Genomic DNA, 21,492 nt, shown 5'->3' on the forward strand with positions numbered 1-21,492 from the left:
GAGTACAAGAGAATTTTCACAAAATGTTTTGGTACTGATAAAAATGTCATCTGCTGGTCTGCAGCAACACAAAATTCCTGCTCCTAAGCTACCTGCTTACATGTTAAGGAAATGAAGACAGTTTTGGTTTTGCATTTATTAGTTGGCACATGTACAAATGTCAGAATGACAGAGGCTGAAAATAGAATAGAATAGACCAGGTTGGAAGAGACCTTCAAGATCATCGTGTCCAACCTATCAACCAATCCAACCCATCTAATCAATTAAACCATGGCACCAAGCACCCCATCAAGTCTCCTCCGGAACACCTCCAATGATGGGGACACCACCACCTCTCCAGGCAGCACATTCCAATGGGCAATCACTCTGTCTGTATAGAACTTGTTCCTAACATCCAACCTAAACCTTTCCTGGTGCAGCCTGAGACTGTGTCCTCTTGTTCTGATGCTGGCTGCCTTGGAGAAGAGACCAACCTCTGCCTGTCTACAAGCACCCTTCAGGTAGTTGGTAGAGAGCAATAAGGTCACCCCCTGACCCTCCTCTTCTCCAGGCTAAGCAACCCCAGCTCCCTCAGCCTCTCCTCATAGGGCTTGTGTTCCAAACCACTCACCAACTTCGTTGCCCTTCTCTGGACACATTTCAGCAAGTCACCATCTTTCCTAAACTGAGGAGCCCAGAACTGGACACATTACTTCAGGTGCGGACTACAGGGGCAGAATGACCTCTCTGCTCCTGCTGGCCACACTGTTCCTGATGCAGGCCAGGATGCCATTGGCCCTCTTGGCTGCCTAGGCACACTGCAGGCTCATGTTCAGCCTACCATCGACCAGTACCCCCAAATCCCTCTCTGCCTGGATGCTCTCCAGCCACTCTGACCCCAGCCTGTAGCTCTGCATGGGGTTGCTGTGGCCGATGTGCAGAACCCGGCACTTGGATGTGTTCAATCTCATGCCGTTGGACTCTGCCCATCTGTCCAGTCTGTCAAGGTCCCTCTGCAAAGCCTCTCTACCCTCCAGCAGATCAACTCCTGCCCCCAGCTTGGTGTTGTCCACAAATTTATTGATGATGGACTCAATGCCCTCATCCAGATCATCAATAAAGATGTTAAAGAGCATGGGGCCCAGCACTGATCCTTGGGGGATGCCACTAGTGCCTGGCTGCCAGCTGGATGTGGCACCATTCACCACCACTCTCTGGGCTCGGCCCTCCAGCCAGTTCCTAACCCATCGCAGTGTGCTCCCATCCAAGCCATGGGCTGACAGCTTGGCCAGGAGTTTGCTGTGGGGGACGGTGTCAAAAACCTTGCTGAGGTCCAGGTAGACTACATCCACAGGCCTCCCCACATCCACCAGGTGGGTTACCTGATCATAGAAGGAGATCAGGCTGGTCAGGCAGGACCTGCCCTTCCTAAATCCATGCTGGCTGGGCCTGATCCCTTGGCCATCCTGTAAGTGCTGTGTGATTGCACTCAAGATGACCTGTTCCATAATCTTGCCTGGCACCGAGGCAGGCAACAGAATTCTAACATGGCAAAAAATGCTCAAGTTGAACTAAACTCAGAGGAAGAGCTTAGGTCATAGGAAGAAAACAATAAAAGGTTTAGAAACCATAAGCAAAGAACTGCCAAAATTTTGTTGAGCTTCAGAACAAGACTTTTAAAGGATATACAGATCATAAGGCAACAAAGCAATGGACTAGAATTAACATTACTAGTTTTATTGCCCACTGGTACTAGCTTGCTAGATATTCTGGCAATCACTTCAGCTCTGCAGCTGAAGTTCTTCTTCAGTAAGCAAGAATATTTGCTTTTGAAAGTGCTTTGCGATCCATCCATAAAACTCTTAAAGTGAAACCTACTCATTACTCTGTCACATTGTTTGGAACTGTTCACAATGTTTCTGTAGTCCAGTATGCAAACTTCCTCACTGTATTAGTAACAATGCCATGAAAGACATACTGTATCTGAGTGTCAAAAAGACACAAAAACGTGGCTTCAAATTTTCAAAATAGTGATATGCTTACAGAAAACTGAGACCTTTGGTAATCATCCCTTCCTTCCTATTAGCTCTCTTTCAAGACATATTACAGTTACATTTCAGGTGCAGAAAAAGCCCTGAGACACTTATTTTAGCAAAGTTTTCATGATGTGATCCAATAGAGGTTTACTCTGCTTATTGCAACACCTGAATTGCTTGGAGTGTCTTGGTCAGGATCACATCTCCAACAAGGACAGCATGTCAAAATATCAATAAGGGCAAGAACACACAATACTCCTAAGTATTCTGAGGAGCCCTTGGTTATTTTCTTATTAGAAGACCTGCTAAATGTATAGACTACAGTATGCTTAGAATCACTTAGAGAGCTATCTTCCCATGTGGTTACCCAGTCTCCCCTGAAACACGTTGCAATGAAAAGCTAGTGTTTTGCACAGCTAAGAATCTCACATTGTATCTTCTAGAAAGTGGGAAATCCCACCATGCCCCCCCCCCAACCATTAAAAGCATCACACAAGGAAAAAGCAAATCCAATGTCTGAAGCCAAATACCATCAGTCACATCCTGGTTGTATACAGTACCTGTGGCCATTTACCATCAGACTGAGCACGTCTCTTTATCTCCTCAACAGTTTTCCTGCGAGAATCCTGGTCTGATCGAGATACAAATACTGGTCGGATGTATTTGATTAGAGCTGAAGAGGGAGGGAAACAAACACAAGTAAGCCAGGCTTGATTTTTCCTTCCCTGTTTGAAGAACAGTCCTTCAGACATAAGCTTCAGTACAATTACATAACTACTTTACTACATCACACTACAAAAAAATTAAATACTCAGATGAATTACTGCAGTGGTTTTGAAATATTTTCATTAGTTTTTGTGAGGAAAACCATTTTCACCATTCTGGTACTTTGCACTTGCTCATTTTTTAATAGACAAATACATACACACATCACAGATGATTTAAAACATGACTGTATGCATTATGCAGAGTTTTCTGCAATGAAAGCAGCTGTGGCTGACTACAAGTTATATTCTTTGACCAAATAGAAATAACAAAATTTATAGCCACTCCCAACCCAGCACAGCAGCAGGAATCTCCCTATGCAAGAGAGAGGCATCCTGTGGGTCAAACTGCCATTGTCCTTAGAGCTTTTGTCTTCAGTGACTGCTTGGTACCACTGAAGGCACAACAAAGATATTCCATATTGGATTATGCTACCTTTTCTGGGAAATCAGAATGAAAGAGAAAGCATGCTTATTTTCTGGCCTTTCACCTGTTCCTCATACTAGGTGATTCAGATCTCAATCAAGCTCTTCCTGGCTCAGTGGAAACCCTTAATACAAAGCCAGACACAACATGAGCACAAGCTACAATCAGAGATCAATCCACAATATCCTCTCCATGCATATCTGCTGCAAACAACATCACATTCCACTTACAAAATAGTAAGTGGCATATAGAAATCTGCTCTGTCAAAAAGCACTACAGGAAAAGACCCTTCAAATATACTACTTCATGCTTTTAAGATTTTATCTCCAAAAACCTTTTTGTCATTTTTGTGTCTTGTAATCTTATTTGAAGAGTCATTAAATGATTAGGTATTCTATTTGTCTAAAGTACAAATATAAACCAGCTTTTGTATTTCCAACCAGCATGATATGAGCTTGCTGACACCAGTTGTATGATCATCTTTTGTCAAGGATAGACCTGCAGTATTAATGGATCAGCCAGTGCTTGAAGTGTGAAAAGCAGTGTAAGGAGTTACAGTCCTGCACAGATGCTGGTTCTGGTGTTACTCCACTGCCATTTTAGAGAGCAACTCATAGGTTTTGAAACTAATCCATCATACCCTATGGCAAGTTCCAAAACATTCATCCAGCTACTAGAAGACTGCTTTCATCCCACAAGTTGCTGAAGATAAGGAGACAATACAACAGAGAAAAGTTATATTCTTGCATTTCTTCCTACATGCCTACTCTTAGACAATATCCATAGAAGAATGCTTGCTGGGGGAGCAAAGCATGGGCCTAGAGCTTGCTAGAGGAGCATGGGCCCATCGAGGTTACTGCTGTGGGAAGGCTGGACAAAGCCAACCAAACAAAATCAAAACCCCAAAGGGAAACAACAGCAAACCCAACTTCATCAAGTAACATAAATCAATGCAGACCCAAACATCCTCAGCCTTCACCCTGAAGCTTCTTTTGCATTAGGCCCAAATGATCAAATACAGGTTACTTCAGGCCAAGGAACAAACAATTCCACAGCTTCAAGGCATTTATCTGCTGTAAGCAAGTTCTTCTCTATAGCATATGAAATGAAGCAAGGAGATAGATTTTACTTAGGGCAGTATAACAGAAACTTCAGACAACTTACCACTTCTGAGTCTAATCATTAATGTACTCTATATCTGAAAACTGGACAGGCAAGTAGTATTCACCTGGGAGGCTTACTGTTAGAAGCTTCACAAAAGCAACCTACTGTAATTTTACCAATCTACAAAATAACACACTGCAAGTCATCTTTCAAATGGACACCACCAGAAAGAGCGACACACCCACATGCAAAGAATAACTATTATAACATGCTGAAAAAGAACAGACAACCAAGAGACAGGGAAAATCCATAGGAAAGCCAATTTATTCAATTACATGACACAGAATAGGCTGCAAGGCAAGTTCATTTCTTCTCTTTTGCTTCAGACACTACTTTCATGCAGCTTGTAGAACTTAATGTCATTTAAACTATCAGCCTTCTTTCAAATATGATGTCATCACTATTTCAACCCATCATATTAAGCTTAGCCTAACAGACAAGGTGATCATATCAAATCTTACTTCCTTAGGTATCAGACTAAAAATCAGACAGAATTCTTAACATTAAACAGCAACTTAAGATCCTGTAAGACAGCAACTGCCAGGCCCTTAGTGGCCAAGTCTAAACATTTAAGCAAAATTGAAACTTACAGTCATCATTTAGAACCTGAAAGTGCATACGAAGTGAAAGCTAGCTCTGTACTTTTCTCTCCTTGTGTACTCTTTTCATAAAAGCTGTTGAAAAGAGAGCACAGGACTACAGAGATCTTTATTCTCACTACATATTTTCATGTTCAGTAAATAGCCAGAGATCTGAAAATTCCAAGGCTGCACCAAGTCAATCTGTGCAAGAAACAGACAGGAACAGGGACAAGGGTCTGTAAAGAGAAACACACCAAACAGGTGGATGAGATCATGGTCAGAAGTCAGGTTGAAACAGGGAAGCCTGGAGACAGCACTAGAAGATGCCATATCCAGTTAAGGAATAGGCAGGACCAGGGCAAAGTCAGGGCAGGAGTAAAAAGCAGCATGCATGAAAATACTTCAGACAGCTGGCACACTGAGCAACTAAAGGAAACAAGCAGAACTGTGCAAGATGTTTAATAAACAGAACATAATCTTAACCTCCTCTGTTCAATTTAATTGTCCAAGATCAACTGTAGTCAGGTAAGGAAAAAAAAAAAATTATAGAAAAAAATTTAAAAATCACAGCTCAAGTATTCAGAGGTGGCAGAGAACCACTCAATTCACAAAACTGATCTTGCAGTGTCATTATTTGAGGAGCTTCTCTATCCACAAGTGTCAATCCTACTTGTAGTCACTCTTGTCCCCAATTTCAGTTCATTTCAAGTAGTCCTGAAGACAGGTGACAAATGATGTACTCCACTTTCTCAGGCAGGTACTTGCAGTTTAAACAGCATTGCCAGGAATCATGAAAACCTCTGCCTTGCAGGGCAGCCAGACGGCCACAGATAGACTGAACACGAGAAAGCTGCTCTAGCACTAAACAGCCTATTTTTAAAGGGAGCCTGCAATAGTTCAGTATTGCTTTAATTAATTGCAGGGTGGCAGCGTCAACCAATTTCAGAATGGTAACTCTCATGAGATCATTTCAAGCACCAGCTGATGCAAAATAAAAGTTTATTTCTGATAAGCTGAACAACACATACAATTGGGGTCAATGACCTTGTAGGGGAAAGAGGGAAAAAAATAAATTTTGGGAAAAAAACAAAAGGTATTTCACCTCTGCACATTAGGTGAGGAAACCTTGTTTCAACTCAAGACAGGAAGTGCTATTTAACATACAATAAAGTATTGTAGTGAACCACACACAACACTTGACAGCTAAAACCACACAGTAGATAAAGCTACACTGACAGCATCACCACTGGGCTACAAGGCATCAGAACACACAGAAACCTATGGAACAGAATAGAATAGAAGAGAATAGACCAGACCAGGTTGGAAGAGACCTTCAAGATCATCATGTCCAACCTAGCAACCAATCCAACCCACCTAATCAACTAAACCATGCAACCAAGCACCCTATCAAGTCTCCTCCTGAACACCTCCAATGATGGTGACTCCACCACCTCCCCGGGCAGCCCATTCCAATGGGCACTCTCTCTGTATAGAACTTCTTCCTAACATCCAACCTAAACCTCCCCTGGTGCAGCCTGAGACTGGGTCCTCTTGTTCTGGTGCTGGCTGCCTGGGAGAAGAGACCAACATCCACCTGTCTACAACCTCCCTTCAGGTAGTTGTAAAGAGCGATAAGGTCACCCCTGAGTCTCCTCTTCTCCAGGCTAAGCAACCCCAGCTCCCTCAGCCTCTCCTCATAGGGCTTGTGTTCCAAACCCCTCACCCCTTCGTTGCCCTTCTCTAGACATGCTCCAGCAAGTCAACAGCTTTCCTAAACAGAGGGGCCCAGAACTGGACACAGTACTCGAGGTGCAACCTAACCAGTGCAGTGTACAGGGGCAGAATGACCTCCCTGCTCCTGTTGGCCACACTGTTCTTGATGCAGGCCAGGGTGCCATTGGCCCTCTTGGCTGCCTGGGCACACTGCTAGCTCATGTTCAGCCTACTATCTACCTGTACCCCCAGGTCCTTTTCTGCCTGGCTGCTCTCCAGCCACTCTGACTCCAGCCTGTAACACTGCATGGGTTTGTTGTGGCCAGTGTGTGGAACGTGGCACAAAGACCCGTAGTTCTTCGGTGAGAAGTATCTCAGTTCTCTTCCTTGAGTGCTTTAAAAGGTGTTTTTTTTTGGGGGGGGAAGGGGAGCAATTGGGGCGGAGAACTGGAATATTAGGTTTCATAACAGAGTTGATGAGTAAGTAATTTGGCATCTTTTAAGTTCCAAGATGAACACAAACCCAGCTATCACAGTATAAATATTTCCCACTGAATTACTTGTTGTTTTCTTAAGTCATGATGCTCAAGAAAAGCCTGTGAAGAACTTTCAAGAGAAGAGAATGAACAACAAAAAATACTAAGTTTACCTGATGTGGAAAAAGATACCCACAATACAACCAGTAGTTTTTACAGCATAGTATGATTCTCTTTTTCTCTACAGCTCCTCTTCTGCCAAGCAGAAATTACACCTCCTTCCCCTTTATAAACTGAAGCTAACATACCTCCTCATTCATTTTACAGGTACCAACTTCCTGGTTTTTAGAGAGTAAGGTTACAAGATGTTGAAACACTGCCTAGTTTAAATTATCACTTTATTTAAAAGTTTAGACCCCAGAATCATGAATTGCAAAAGCTGTCCACCAAAATCTCCGCCAAATCGTATTTACTTATCCATTCCCCTTCTTACTGACATGTTTCTGCAGCAGCACTGACCACTTTCACAAGAAATAAAAACCTTTATCCAGGATGCTTTACCAGCAAAAAAACAAGGCAGTAAGGTATAATCACCCAGACTTTATGCAAAAAGCTTGTCCTGACTTGAAGCGGCATTCAGTAGACAAAACAGGAAAGCTTAAGGACCTGTGATGATGAATGAACCAATTTAACTTCAATCCAGTGTAAAGTACAATACACTCCTAGATGTCATCTTCCCTGGGAAGCACACTTCAAAATAGTCCAGCAAACCTCACATGTCCTACCTACCGAAATTCTGCAAGGCCACTGTGCAGAAATACACATCCCTCTTCAGCACCATGATGTGCTTTGTCTGTTCTGACATTCCCTACCTTCAGATTCTGATTTTTTTGATGATTGGTGAAACTGCATTTTTATTTGGACAAGCAGTTCCTCCCCAGTTTGCCAGTGCGTATGCCAGGCTGGTGATTTTTTTCGCTACCGACCAGTAACTGAAAAGGTTGTAAGAGCAAAAGAGTGTTTTTTTCATGCAGAGCAAAAGAACATTTGTTGCTTTTGCTCTGTGTTGTTTGGTTTTCCCTAAAAAGATGGAAGTTGTCCATAACTTAAGTCACAAGCCTTAGGTCTGCTTTTTGAAATTGCTTCATGGACTAGAAGAGCTGCCTCCAAATTAGAAAGCAATAAAACACTCAAACACAACTACACTTGTGGAATACTTCCCATCTCGTGAAGAGCATGCTTTAGAACAGAATAGTATTAACCAGGTTGGAAAAGATCTTTGAGATCGAGTCCAACCTATCACCCAACACCATCTATCCAACTAAAACACGGCACCAAGCACCCCATCCAGTCTCTTCCTAAACACCTCCAGTGATGGTGACTCCACCACCTCCCTGGGCAGCACGTTCCAATGGCCAATCTCTCTTTCTGTGAAGAACTTTCTCCTCACATCCAGCCTAAACCTCCCCTGGTGCAGCTTGAGACTGTGTCCTCTTGTTCTGGTGCTGGTTGCCTGGGAGAAGAGACCAGCCCCCACCTGGGTACAGCCTCCCTTCAGGTAGTTGTAGACAGCAAGAAGGTCTCCTCTGAGTCTCCTCTTCTTCAGGCTAAGCAACCCCAGCTCCCTCAGCCTCTCCTCACAGGGCTTGTGTTCCAAACCCTTCCCCAGCTTTGTTGCCCTTCTCTAGACATGTTCCAGCAAGTCAACAGCTTTCCTGAACCGAGTGGCACAGAACTGGACACAGGACTCAAGGTGTGGCCTAATCAGTGCAGAGTATGGGAGCACAATGACTTCCCTGCTTCTGCTGGCCACACTATTCCTGATGCAGGCCAGGATGCCATTGGCCTTCTTGGCCACCTGGGCACACTGCTGGCTCATGTTCAGCCTACTATCAACCAGTACCCCCAGGGCCCTTTCTGTCTGGCTGCTCTCCAGCCACTCTGACCTCAGCCTGTATTACCTTTGGATATTCTGCACAAAGATCTATTTTTCACCTAAAGTTCTCATTCTTGGATATTATTGCCTCATTTCCTCTGCTGCTTTATTATATACATGCTAAAGTCTGCTCATGGAGTTAAATGTACTTTATTTTAAACTTCCCAGAAGATTCTGAAAGACCATTAACAAGACTCAATTAAGAAACACCAAAATCAGGATTATCCAGTACTTCACTGGAGGTGGTACAACAAGTTTGCAAAATTTATGAAACTGAAGAACATTAGAAACAGTTATGAATTTCTAGATTAATGTCCAAAGTGTTGAAAATTCCCCCTGAAATCCTAGAAAAACATGACCACCTTCCCACAGATAGCATAAGAGAAATACCAGTGGTCCAAAAACATGCATATAAAAATGTATTTCATATGTAAAGGAGTGTAAATAACATGGGAATTCAAATCAGATCAAAGGAAAAGAGGATAGTTAGTACCATCTTCTTCACAGAAAATCCTTTCAAGCAGCAAAAGGGAAAAAAGTAATTTAAAAATCACAGTTTCACTCTACTGGAAGGTTTTCTACTAAATTTTAAGTCAGACTAATCATTACAGGGATGACTTACCTCTGTTAAGTTCCGTTACTTTAATAACACAAACTGATGTAATTAATGTTGCACATAGAAAAGTATCCTTCTAAAAGCAGAAAGGGGCCTAGAATTCTGTATCCTAGTTATGACCCTTGTCATGCCTCACTTGTGTGGCATTCTCCTGAACATGTTATAAGGGACTAGATAAATTTTTTTGTGGCTACACAAGGTAAAGCAAATGCTACACAGGACAAAATACTCATTTACTTGACTTCACCCTGCATTCCAATAATACTCCCTCAAATCACTGTATGCAGCTTTCTGCATTTTCTGGGTTTTTTTGTAATTGGTTTTGCTCACACAAACAAAAATCAAGTGCATAATTTTGTAAGTTCAGACTTTCAACTGAATCTTTTAAAAACTGCCTTAATTTAGGTACATAGGAAAGAGTTTGAGCTACTCGATATGCACTATTTGTGCTGCATTCTGTGTGACTACAATCTCCATATCCCTGCAGATTCTCCTCAGGCTTTCCCACTAGTCCCCATTGAATCAATTACATGGAATAGTTAAGTAATTTCAAATGCCATTCTGGTATTTCATCACAAGGCCTGGAGATTCCTCATCCAGTTTAGGTCCTGCAAACAGTCCAGCTGCAAGTAAAGGAGAGTTCCACTGGGACCACTTCATTTTACTCAGATAGCAATTGTTAAACAGTCAATCGAGTCAGCTGAGAAAGATGATAAATCTGCCTCTACTTCTATGGCTGGACTCCCTCTGACACCCAAACTAGCCTGCATACACCCATACTGTACAGAAGCATCAACATACTGTCTCACAACAGCATCTTCTTTCAGTCTTGAACAAGGAAGCCAATTTTTTTTGTTTTCACCCTATGCTTGTTTACATACATTAGTTTTTAAAAGGCACACACCTACAGCCTTGGTGTCCAAAACACCTATTCACTTTTGACACAGATTTTTCACTGCCACAAACTTTCACTAAACTCTATTAAATGGAGATATAAACACAACTCTAGCTTTTTCTGAACATGCCCTTCAAACCATACAGCCTAATGAAATTTTAGGAGGATGCCAACACTAACAGCCTGATTCCACTTAGATGCAAATTCCACTTAGAATTTCAAATTAAAGAGCCCCTACCCAAGGGGCTTTTACAGTATTACCTTTAAAACTTAAACAACATGACTCAGATTCTTTGAAATTTGCTGGTCCCTAGTCACAACACGGTGGGTTTCCAAAAAATGCTTCCACGCAGACTTTGGTTGCAAGGTTTTAGCCTCACTGACTTCAATTTTTGGTGCAGTTGTACCAAAAAAGTATACAAGGTCTATCTCAAGACTTTGTGAGCATCTATGTTGATAAATCCAAAGACAGTAATCAAACACTACTGCATTGGGTATTTTAATTTCTTACAACTACATCTGAGTGCACAATAATCTGCTCTTGCTCATCTCACACCCTGCCTGAAACAATCTTGTTGCTGCATGAAGGACAGGTAACACTCCTTCAAGGCAGGGTACCATTCAGAGAAGACAGTCTATTTCTGGGATAGAACCACAACTCATACCAAGAAGGAAGCTTTGGTGAACTTTCTTTGTATTCTCACCCTTTACTTTTACAGCCCCATCTTTGCCTTTCTATTTTACAGGTCTGAAAATGTTGCAATTTCACTGCAAATTTAACCATGAGCATTGTAAGAATGTTTTGACTTTGCACAATGATTCATCTTTGGGAAAAGGGAAAAAACCCAACATCCCCCACATTTTTTTTCTATTGATATTCTAAGTGCACCAGCAAAAAAAACCCAACCCTATGTTACACAGCAAAACCTTCTGTGTGTTTTAGGCCTTCTCATACACAAGCAGTGAACTCCCTAAATAGTGATTTTCAATTGTTCTTGAAAAAATTAAGTATCCATCAACTTACTTCCCCAAACAGGAATATCTTTGCTTTCAGCTTTCATCACAATGGAGGCAAAGGTCATAGTTACTGGAATGGCATCAAAGTAGGAAGAATGGGGAGCCACAGTTAATATTGCTGCTTCCGCCGGCAACGCCCGTCTGCCTTTTACATTTATCCAGTGGAATCCACCAGCAAGCCACATCATTCTCATGATTGCCTTCAGCAAAATATCCACTATCCTGTAAAGAGTTGACAAAACAGTAAGATTTGGATTTATTTTATCCCTACATTTTCACTATGACTATTGAGTTTCTTGTATACAGTAGCTGATAATGCTTTCTAGTAACACCAAAAAAGCTCTAATAACCCCACTCATCAAAAAATGCCATTAGGATGTTGCTAGAATGCCACAACCCCAAGTTTACCCAAACAAAGCACTGGAGAAACATACAACAGAGATTCTCAAGTATAGGGATGCTTACAGAACACATCTGGGAGCTTTGGAAATATTTCCTTTCTTTCCATTTTCCCCCATGTCCTCCCTAAGGTATTTTTGGTTGTTGGGGGCTTTTGTTTGTTTGTGGTTCTGAGGGGGTGGGGAAGTGGGGTTTTTTTGGTAGAGTTTTGTTTGTTTGTTTTTAAAACTGTCTGGCAGTCAAGAAAAGAGAAATATTTACTTTGAACCAAGAGTGTAAAATCCAAACACCATTACCAAACAAAATCCAAACAAATCATTACCCTCACAGGGACTGGAGGCTGGAAAGCAGTGTGACACTGAAAAATGGATTAAATGGAGGAGGGACAATCAAAAAAGCTTCGAAAGAATGGTATGCAAGATCGAAGGCAGTCCATTATTCCTTCAGTTATTATACTGATTACATTTAATTCTGAATTATAAGTGACATGCCTCTGTGGTTCTCAACCTCCTTCCCTCCTGTGATGCAAAATACAATCAGATTCCCTCATGCTAGTGCCAACTCCCAATTTAAAAGTTCTCTGCAGAATGGTGATGCTTCCTTGCTCCTCAAATGGCAGTTTTCACGAATGGGTAAACAGTCATATGCTACCTCAATTCACATTCCAGTATCAAAGCAAGCAGAGACTTATTAATAAGCACCAAAGAATGGGGCAAGCCCTCATAAAATCAGCAGCAGTTTTGTAAATTCATCACAGGGTAGCAAAACAATGGAGCGAAGCAGTTTAAAACAACAATTTAGAATACGAAATCTGGGCACAGTCCGCAGTGTCAATCTTCGTAACGAGAAGTTGACGTTGCAGGAATAACTGAAATTGAAGAATGTCACAGTGAAGCTTCACACGACATTCTCAATGAAGATAAGAGGCCAGAGATGCTCAGTTTTTCTCCCTGTGATTCCTGGGCTGTCTGGTAAATCAGGCACTTAAGGTAATTTCAGTTTCCTATCAGAGGAAATTGAAGCAACAGTTTGGATATTTTCTTTTGAAGAGAAAAGCAGGTCTGTGGGACAAATCAAGTATTTCCAATCTTTGCTACTTCCAACAGTTGAACTAAACTGCATCAGTGACTCACTTTCGCCACCAGGAAAGGGGCTTTTCAGGCTCTTGCTCATCAGTTCCCATTGAAGCAATGAATGCAAAAGGCCAGGCCAGCAACATCATAAAAGCGGCAAAAAAGAGTCGGATTGGAAAGAGAGTCAAGGTCATGAAGGCAATCTGCAAAAGCCAAGACAAATGCATTATTCTAACAGTCTTGAACTGAAAAAAGCAAACAATTCCTAGAAACCAAGCTTGCATCTTAACTTAAAAATACGTCAAACCCAGCAGGATGTGCTTTAATCACCAACGCATAATTGCGCTGTATGTGCAACACTTTTGTATTTACCAATCTCAACTGCAGCTGAAGCACAGCACACTTCAAAGCTAATGCAGCCGTCCCTTTCCGCACTTCTGCGGACCCTAGTTTGTCAGCGACTACACCCGCATGCCTTTTGCCATTTCCGCAGCCTTGCATTCAGTAAATATTTAGCATCTACGCCTTGTAAGTCTTGCTGCACTACAGAGAAGCCAGTCCACCACAGCAGCTCCCAGTCAGTGATGTGACTTCTCCAGCAGGGTACATTCACATGGCAATACAGGACCCAACATGGAAAGACCTTCCAGGACTGGGCAGGCACCAGTTCCACTGCAGTGTGTTTTTGGAACCTGAAGCTGTGGGGAATCACATCAGAGAACACAGCGCCGAGCACCTCTGAACAAACACCCAGACATACATATGAATTCAAGTTCCAGGTCTGTGGTAACAGGCACAACTCCATGGAGAGCTGAGGTTTTCAAGATGTACTCTCCTGAGAAGCTATGGTGAACTTAGGTGCTTCTGCGTTACCTCCCAGCACTCTAGATCACGGAGAGCCCATTCCAGCCCAGTTAGTTCTCTGCCTATAACTTTGATGGAAAACACATTACATTGGAATTTCTCTTATAGTCTTCTGAACACTTCTCCCAAAAGCTGAGCCTTTCCTGAGCTCTTTGGAGTTGTTTCAAATGGTCTTCCAGCAAACACAACTTACCAACTGTGTTTGCAATGATCCAGCTTCTCCAGGACACAGTCCTAGGAGCAATGAGTCTCATCTTTCTCAAAGGAGAGAAAGAAATTTGAAAAAACCTCTTAAAGTGGAAGAAGGTTCAGCTTCAGATGACTCCCTCTGAGAGGGAACTGAAAATACTTTGAAGCTGACTGAGGTAGCACCATTCCTTCTTGAAGCTGTACAGTGGAGGCTAGCAGAAGATAAAGACAACAATATGAAATACAAGGGAAGCGTAAAGAAAGAAAATGGAACAGGAAATGCATTATATATTCACAGGTGCACTAGGTGAGGTAGAAAAGCATTTTTCAGTACCACGGTGGCTGGGCAAGGATGAGTAATGAAGCATAAGGTGCTGTCTCATGTTGTGCTTAATCTGACGCATCTCCAGGCTGCTGTGGAAAGCATTATTCATGTTCTTCTCTTCCCTGATGCAGACCTAGTCATCATGCAGCTCAGTTTTTGACTGATGAGTTAGTTTCTGCTTTCTCTCACTTCCCAAAAGCAGGGAAGACACAGCAGGAGAAAAGCCTAAGCTGCCCACCTCCAAGTCCTAAGCTATGAGCCCACTGCAAAAATCATATCTTGCAGCGATGGTTCAGAATGGCACCATGCTCCCATAACAACCACACTCTCATGCCACAAAACAGGGCTCCAGTCCCTGGGTGGACTGCTTCACTTTGAAGAACTGAAAGTAAAACAATTACTTTTCTCTCAGGTAGGCTAGTTTACCAGGTGAACCAGTACAGCTTCCTAAACTGCAGTGGTCAGGCAAGTACTGAAATCATAGTAACTCAAGCAACTCTGTGACCATAGACAAAGCCACCACGTGTGGCAGCAAATAGGGGAGCATTCACATCTGCAAACTGGAGAAGACAGAAGAGCTGCCTTCTAAGCTCAAGAAATGAGAAAGACCAGCTGCCAAAAAAAGAAGCAGGGGCGTGGAGGGGTGGAAAGTACAGGTAAGGACATAGTCCTCTGAGATTTGCACTCTCTCCCTACCACTCCTCAAAGCCTCATCCAATACTAAGGCAAAACTGAACAGCAGGTAGTGAGGCATCCAGCCCTTTGCTTCTCTGTAGCAATCCTTTTTGTCAAGATCACTTTAGAGCCACATCACAGCAGAGGCAGTAGTTGCCTCACGAATGAAAACATGGAAAAGGCCTCCCAGTTTTCTGTGTTCAAAGACAGTGGTGGAAACAGCCAGCAAGAAGCAGTTCCAAGTTATGCAGGTGCATGGGTTCTGGCTGTGACATAAGCCTCTTTTTTAGCACCTATCCACACAAGAAATTTGGTAAGAGAGAGTAGTATGTTTAGCACCTGAAGGTGGTTAGGAATCAACAAAGACACTAGCATCACTAGCATGTTCATAAGAAGTTCTTCATAGAAAGAGTGATTGGCCATTGGAATGTGCTGCCCAGGGAGGTGGTGGAGTCACCATCACTGGAGGTGTTTAGGAAGAGACTGGATGGGGTGCTTGGTGCCATGGTTTAGTTGATTAGATGGTGTTGGGTGATAGGTTGGACTTAATGATCTCAAAGGTCTTTTCCAACCAGGTTTATTTATTTTTATTCCATCTGAAAAGTACTTTGGTTCACATCTACGTTCAGACACTGTCCTGGTTAATAAAGTTTCTATACTGTAAAGCCCACATACAGTGTCAGAGAAAAAGAGGGAGAAGATTGTGTCTCCACTGGCCACTCTCAGAGACCAGAATGAAGGAGACACACAGTCATGGTATTGCGTTATTACAGTGTTACACCTCATGTCCATGATCACATTTCTGTGTAATTAGAACATTCCCCCAGACATGTTTCCTATTAAAGTTACAAATTGTATCTGGGAATAGCTCATATGTAAACACCTGTGTTTTGAGATATATTTTTAAAACCCTAAAGATCCACCTGGACCTGTACCTTGGGAGGTTCAGCTCATGACTGGTTTTCTCAAAAGGGGGTTGACTACAGCTCATTTAGTATCTGCTGGTCTACAGGATCCTACTTGGTTTTTCAGCAGTTGCTATGTACGCTGGGAAATACACATAAGAAAATGGTCTTACACCTTGTAACAGAAGGCTGGACTAGGACACTTCAATCTGCTGTACAGCAAGTCACTTAAACTAAATAGACCTACATTTTCCTAGTTTAGAGACTCTGCTTTCAGATCTGTGTATGAATTCACAATGAAGGCATAAAAATATGAACTTAAGTCCTTTCTAAAGTTCTCCAAAACATCAAGTCCTACATTATCCAAGCACTAAGGAAGAGAATCACAAAGTAACCTTATTTCTCCTTCTCTATGTCTGTTTCTTGTCTTGAAAGTCGGTATCACACCTTTCAAGCACAAAGATGAAAAAAAGTCTTTGGAATTTAGGGATAAGGTGAGAAACATAATTAGAAAGCCAGTTCCTTCACAACAAAATTTACACATACTGAACAAAGAAAACAGATAAAGAACTGCAAATTTAACATCACAAAGGTTCTTTCTTTTAAACCTCTGAGAGACTAATTTGTCCCATACTTTCACTTCTTCGCTATTGTCACCACTATAGCCTCAATTCACCAAAACCAGCACTGGAAGGACTAATTCCTAATTTAACAATTCTCTAATTACCTGCTTTCAACTCTGAAAGTTCCCTGATTAGCAAAAGCATGCAGAGAAATATGACTTGGCGGACTGGTCACAGACTCCAATGCAGTAATTGAAGACAAGTTTATTAACATGTCTGAGAATATTTATACATTTAAAACAACTGATCTAATATATAAGCAAAGATACAAAATCAGAGCTGTGCCAATTAAGTCATTTAACAAACATTCTTTTCACTACTCAAAATTGTTTCTACTTTCTTATCTACCAGGTCAGGACAGTCTCAGATAGCTGCCTTTTTTACACAGCATTCCACGGCTTTGAACTTACAAGTACACCACCTCCTTTGTTATTTGCCTGATCTCCTAAAGGGGACATAAATACAGGGCTAGAAATTTTCATGTGCAACTTAGCCATCCAACAGATCATTCCTGCTAAAGGAGGTGGTCCTGTTGACTCTCAATACTCCCCTTGAGTCAGCTCTAGCACTTATCTGAGCTTGCAATGAGCCAGTAGAGCTCATTAGAGGGAAGAAAAGCAATTCCAGAAAAAGAAAACAATCAGAATACAGAAAAACACAGTAATATGCTGGTTTAATGAACCCAATCAGCTCACCAAGGCACCAAAGGAGCACCAGCACTGGTGCAATAAAAGTGCCAGAAACACTAAAAGCAAAGAAAATAGTATTGTGTTTTTAACCGGCTGGGAAACAAAGCTACAAACACCCTGTGACAGTGCCAGTAATGCTTCTGCCTGTTCTGCAGAGGTAATCAAGAGCTTTGACTTATGGGATGGGTGACCAGAAGATGTTAGGATGAACAAAATTCACATCTAATGAAATCACGTCTGTCATTCTTTTAAAAATAATCTTTTCATTACACTGAAGCAAAACAGGTAGCCTCAAAAAGGACCATTACTCTCATCATCAGATCAAGGTAAAATAGCTGTAAGAAATGTTTCCAGGAGAAATACTGGAAGCTTGAGACTCAGTTCTCAAAAACCCTTAACTGCATTTACACTGCTGTTATCTTCCAGTTTTATAAAGCTAATTAAAGATGATGTGAACACTTCCTTGGCACTCAAATTGATTTATTTTTGTTGTTGTTCTTCCCCTTTGTGGTTGCTTTGTCCTCCTACTTTCTACCTTCCCATCCCCCTACCTCCTGTTGTCTCAGGATGAAGTGTTCTAAAGCTCATTGAGTACATATATTAACGAGGAAAAGAAGCTAATCTAACCTCTTACCGAATGCAGGATGAGAAAGTGATGAGGTGGTAGCAAAGATAATGGGGCTATCTGGCAGACCACCAGCAACAGAAAACAGCCAGACAAAGCAGTCTCGTCTCCCAGTCCCCTATGCCCACCAACTTCTTCACTTGTCCTTAGTGCCCACACATTCCTCACCTTCTTTGATAGGTTTTGCAACCTTAAAACTCACCCCTGTGAGATTCATAGGGCAGACATAACTACTGGACATGACATGCATTTATAGCTGAACAGGAAGCAAGTTCAGTTGTAATATACCTTACCCAACCCTCTGTAACATGCCAGGGCTGTACAGAACATGCTCTCCTATAAGAAACTGAAGCTCCCCATTCTGAGGGAGCAGTGTTTCTCCTAAGTAGAGCAGTTCCACAGCTCTTCTTCAACAGCTTCTATGCTGAGTACAACTTTTCTTTTAATCAGTGAAGAGGTTTGGAGAGCATCATTGAGGCAAGACAAATATGTATCACAGTTCTGCATTCAGCTTGTGTGGTTATTTTCCCTCACATAAAAATGAAATAATACGGCTGCAAGAAAGACTGGGTTAAAGAACTCTGTGCCACTGCACACCAACAAAAGATTGCTCACTTAAAAAGGAAGAGCTACACATACTCATTGGCCAGGCTATTCCTTTGGTCTGCATGCTGTAAAAAACAACGGAGCTTTAAATACATCTTACACTTTTCACTGAAAATAATAAATCCTTGAAATCCAATGGCAAAGCTCAAATCTCATACAAATGTACAGGTCAGTCAATGCAGAAGCAGGTAAAACTCTACAATCAGTTACTTCACCGGTGAAGCAGTTAAATGTCTGTTAGGACTAACAGATCAACAATACCTGTAGCTGCTGTGAGACTCAATATTGCAAGAACTGTAGAGCTGCTACTCTGCCCTCCCAACAGTATTTTTAAAATTCCTTAGAAATAACTGTGTAGAAAGAAACATTCAAAAGAATACATCAACACTGCAAAATACAAAGAGTTATGGTTATAATTAGACACAATCCTAGTCCATATAAACAGATGCTATTTTTGCTTCTCTCTGCTCCCTGGTAGACTTCTAACTCATTGATCACGTTAAAAAAAAATGACTTAAGGAATAAAGTAAGGTTACATGGAAAAGAAGTAATTAGAACTACACAACTTACTGAGGAAGCTCTACTTATAAACTGAATGAGGCAAATGACAAACCTTTTTTCCATTCTCCCATTTAAACAACAATTTATCTGCAATGGCTGAATACATACTGGGAAACTTGAATAAAAGAAAGTAGAAATCTTTTCCACTTGCATCTACAACAAATTCCTTGGCTGCAAGATACTTAGCATGAGACACAATCTGGTGTTTTGCAAGGCAGGCCATACACATTTTAAGTATCTGGACAGCACCTGGGCAATGCAATGATGAACTCCACTTGGAACGTACACTGAATTACAGCAGGATCTAAAGTGCCTTGATCCAAGAGGTTCAATATTAGTGGATCTTAATTTCCATGTTGATAGAGATACTGTAGGTTGCTAGGTCCTCAAAACAACAGCTTTAAGGAACCCAAGTATTTCAGTGGTGAAAGTACCAAAACCGGCCAACCCCGTAATAGGTGAGTCTTTGATGGCATTTCTTCATTCCGCAAGTGACCCAGATCTTACCGAAAGCCTCTGACAAGGGCCATGCACTCTGAATATGCAACCACCTACTGCTCATTGTGTGAGGGAAGTGAGGCAGCGGCACGGAGGGGAAAAATTAAAACCAAACCAAAGCCATGCAATTGCAAATTTGCATTTTAATATCGATCCCTGACATCTCACGTTATCTGTCCCATGAATAAATTACACTGCAGGGATTATTTATGCAGAGGCCAAACTTTAGACACATGGGATGCCTCGGCCGCGGCATTCCTCAACTTGACGATGGAGAAGAGTGGCTCTGCAGGTATGTTCCCCTACCCACCATTTAAAGGGGGGTGGGGAAGGAAAAAAAAGTAAAAGGAAAAAAAGAGACAAACAAACAATGCAAAACCATTTTTTTTTTTTTTGTAAAAGCGTGTAATTTTTTTAAAGAAAACGGCAGTGAACAAGTTAAGGAACACGCCCTCCGAGCGGCTGGCACTACAGCGGCCGTCGGCTCCGCGACCCGCTGCGCCTCACGGCCACCCCCAGGCCCCCGCCCGCCTCGAGCACCGCGCCGCCCCCGCCGGCCCACCGCAGCCCCCACGCACCCGGCTTCCGCGCGCACGCCAGCACCGGCTTTCCGCCACCCCCGGCGGCTCACAAAGCGCCGGCTGAAGGGTGTCTCCACCCGCCGCTGGACGCGGCCCGCCAGCCGGTTCGCAGCGGGGGACGCGGGGAAGGAGAGGAAGGAGGCGGCGGCGAGAAGAAGGCGAGGAACGGGCCCCGCGCGCCCCTACCTTGGCTTTCTCCAGGGGGCTAAAGCGCAGCTGGTGCACGAAGGGGCTCCGCGGCGGCGGCCCGCGTTCCCGGCTGCCGGCCACGCAGCATCCCCGGCTGCGGCTGCTCAACTTCATGGCGAGAGCAATACTACGCGCGGCCCAGCGAGGGAGAGAGCGCGGACGCTCCGCAGCGACCGCTCCGTGCTTGAGTAGCGGCGGGTAGCACCGGCGGCCAGCTCCCCCGGCACTAGACGCCGGCCCCCCGCCCTCCTAGGGGCTCGCGCATGCGCCCTGCGCGCCGGCTACAGCGGCTCGGCCGGGCGACGGTTTCCGCGTCGGGGGTGGGGAGGGAAGGTGGTGATGGTGGTAGTGGTGGCGGTGGCGGTGGTGGCGGTGGTAGTGGTAGTAGTGGTGGCGGTGGCGGCGGTGGTAGTGGTAGTGGTGGTGGCGGTGGTGGCGGTGGCGGTAGTGGTGGCGGTGGAGGTGGTGGTGGTGAGGGGGCACGCGCGCGTGCACCCTTCTTCCTTTCTCCGCGTGCCGCCGGCGCGCGCGCCCGCCGTCCCTCACGCGCCCACCCTTTACCCGTTCCCCTCGGGGCATGCCGGGAGAGCGGCTCCGCCCGTCGCCCCGAGGGGCTCCGGCTCCGCTGTAACGCCTTGTTACGAATCGGGAACGAGAAGCGTGTCGAAGGCGGCGGCTGGGCGGGCGCCGGAGGCAGGGCCGGGGATGGGGGACCTGCGGCCGCTCAGGTGCGCCCCGGGGCAGGCACCGGCACCGTACTCGGGCCGCGGAGTAAGGGCACCGCAGGGCGTGGGACAGCTGGGATGACTTCTTTAAGAAACCGAAGGGGTACAGAGGAATCTCTGAGGTGGAGACGGCCCTTAGATGCTGCAGCAGTAACAGCACGGGCATCGGTGTTGCTGAATGCAGTTCTCAGCCGTACCTGCGAGAAACATCGCGTGGCGAGGCGTTTGTCGGGTCTGGGGGGAATCCCCTGTGCCAAGCAAGCCTAGCCGTTTTTTAATGAGCAGTCTAGCTGATTTGTACCCTGGGATCTTGACAGAGTTGGTTAAGAAAGCACCTGAGTTTGAGGTTTAAGAAATCTTT

General features: G+C 43.6%; 1 protein-coding gene across 1 annotated transcript in view; it reads right to left on the bottom strand.

The window, feature by feature from the left end:
* The window catches only part of LPCAT1 (lysophosphatidylcholine acyltransferase 1), a 67,379-nt gene extending 46,710 nt beyond the window's left edge, over positions 1 to 20,669 (bottom strand). Inside the window, exons 1-4 of the mRNA XM_054164306.1 lie at positions 20,404 to 20,669; positions 13,137 to 13,279; positions 11,612 to 11,826; positions 2,576 to 2,688 (exon numbers count right to left, since the gene is read on the bottom strand). Of these exons, the coding sequence (XP_054020281.1) occupies positions 2,576 to 2,688; positions 11,612 to 11,826; positions 13,137 to 13,279; positions 20,404 to 20,520 (588 nt within the window). The 5' untranslated portion in view covers positions 20,521 to 20,669. The remainder of the gene's footprint in view (positions 1 to 2,575; positions 2,689 to 11,611; positions 11,827 to 13,136; positions 13,280 to 20,403) is intronic.
* Between the last annotated feature and the right edge of the window lie 823 nt (positions 20,670 to 21,492).

Source organism: Dryobates pubescens, chromosome 9, assembly GCF_014839835.1.
Source record: "Dryobates pubescens isolate bDryPub1 chromosome 9, bDryPub1.pri, whole genome shotgun sequence".
NCBI classification, from domain to species: domain Eukaryota; kingdom Metazoa; phylum Chordata; class Aves; order Piciformes; family Picidae; genus Dryobates; species Dryobates pubescens.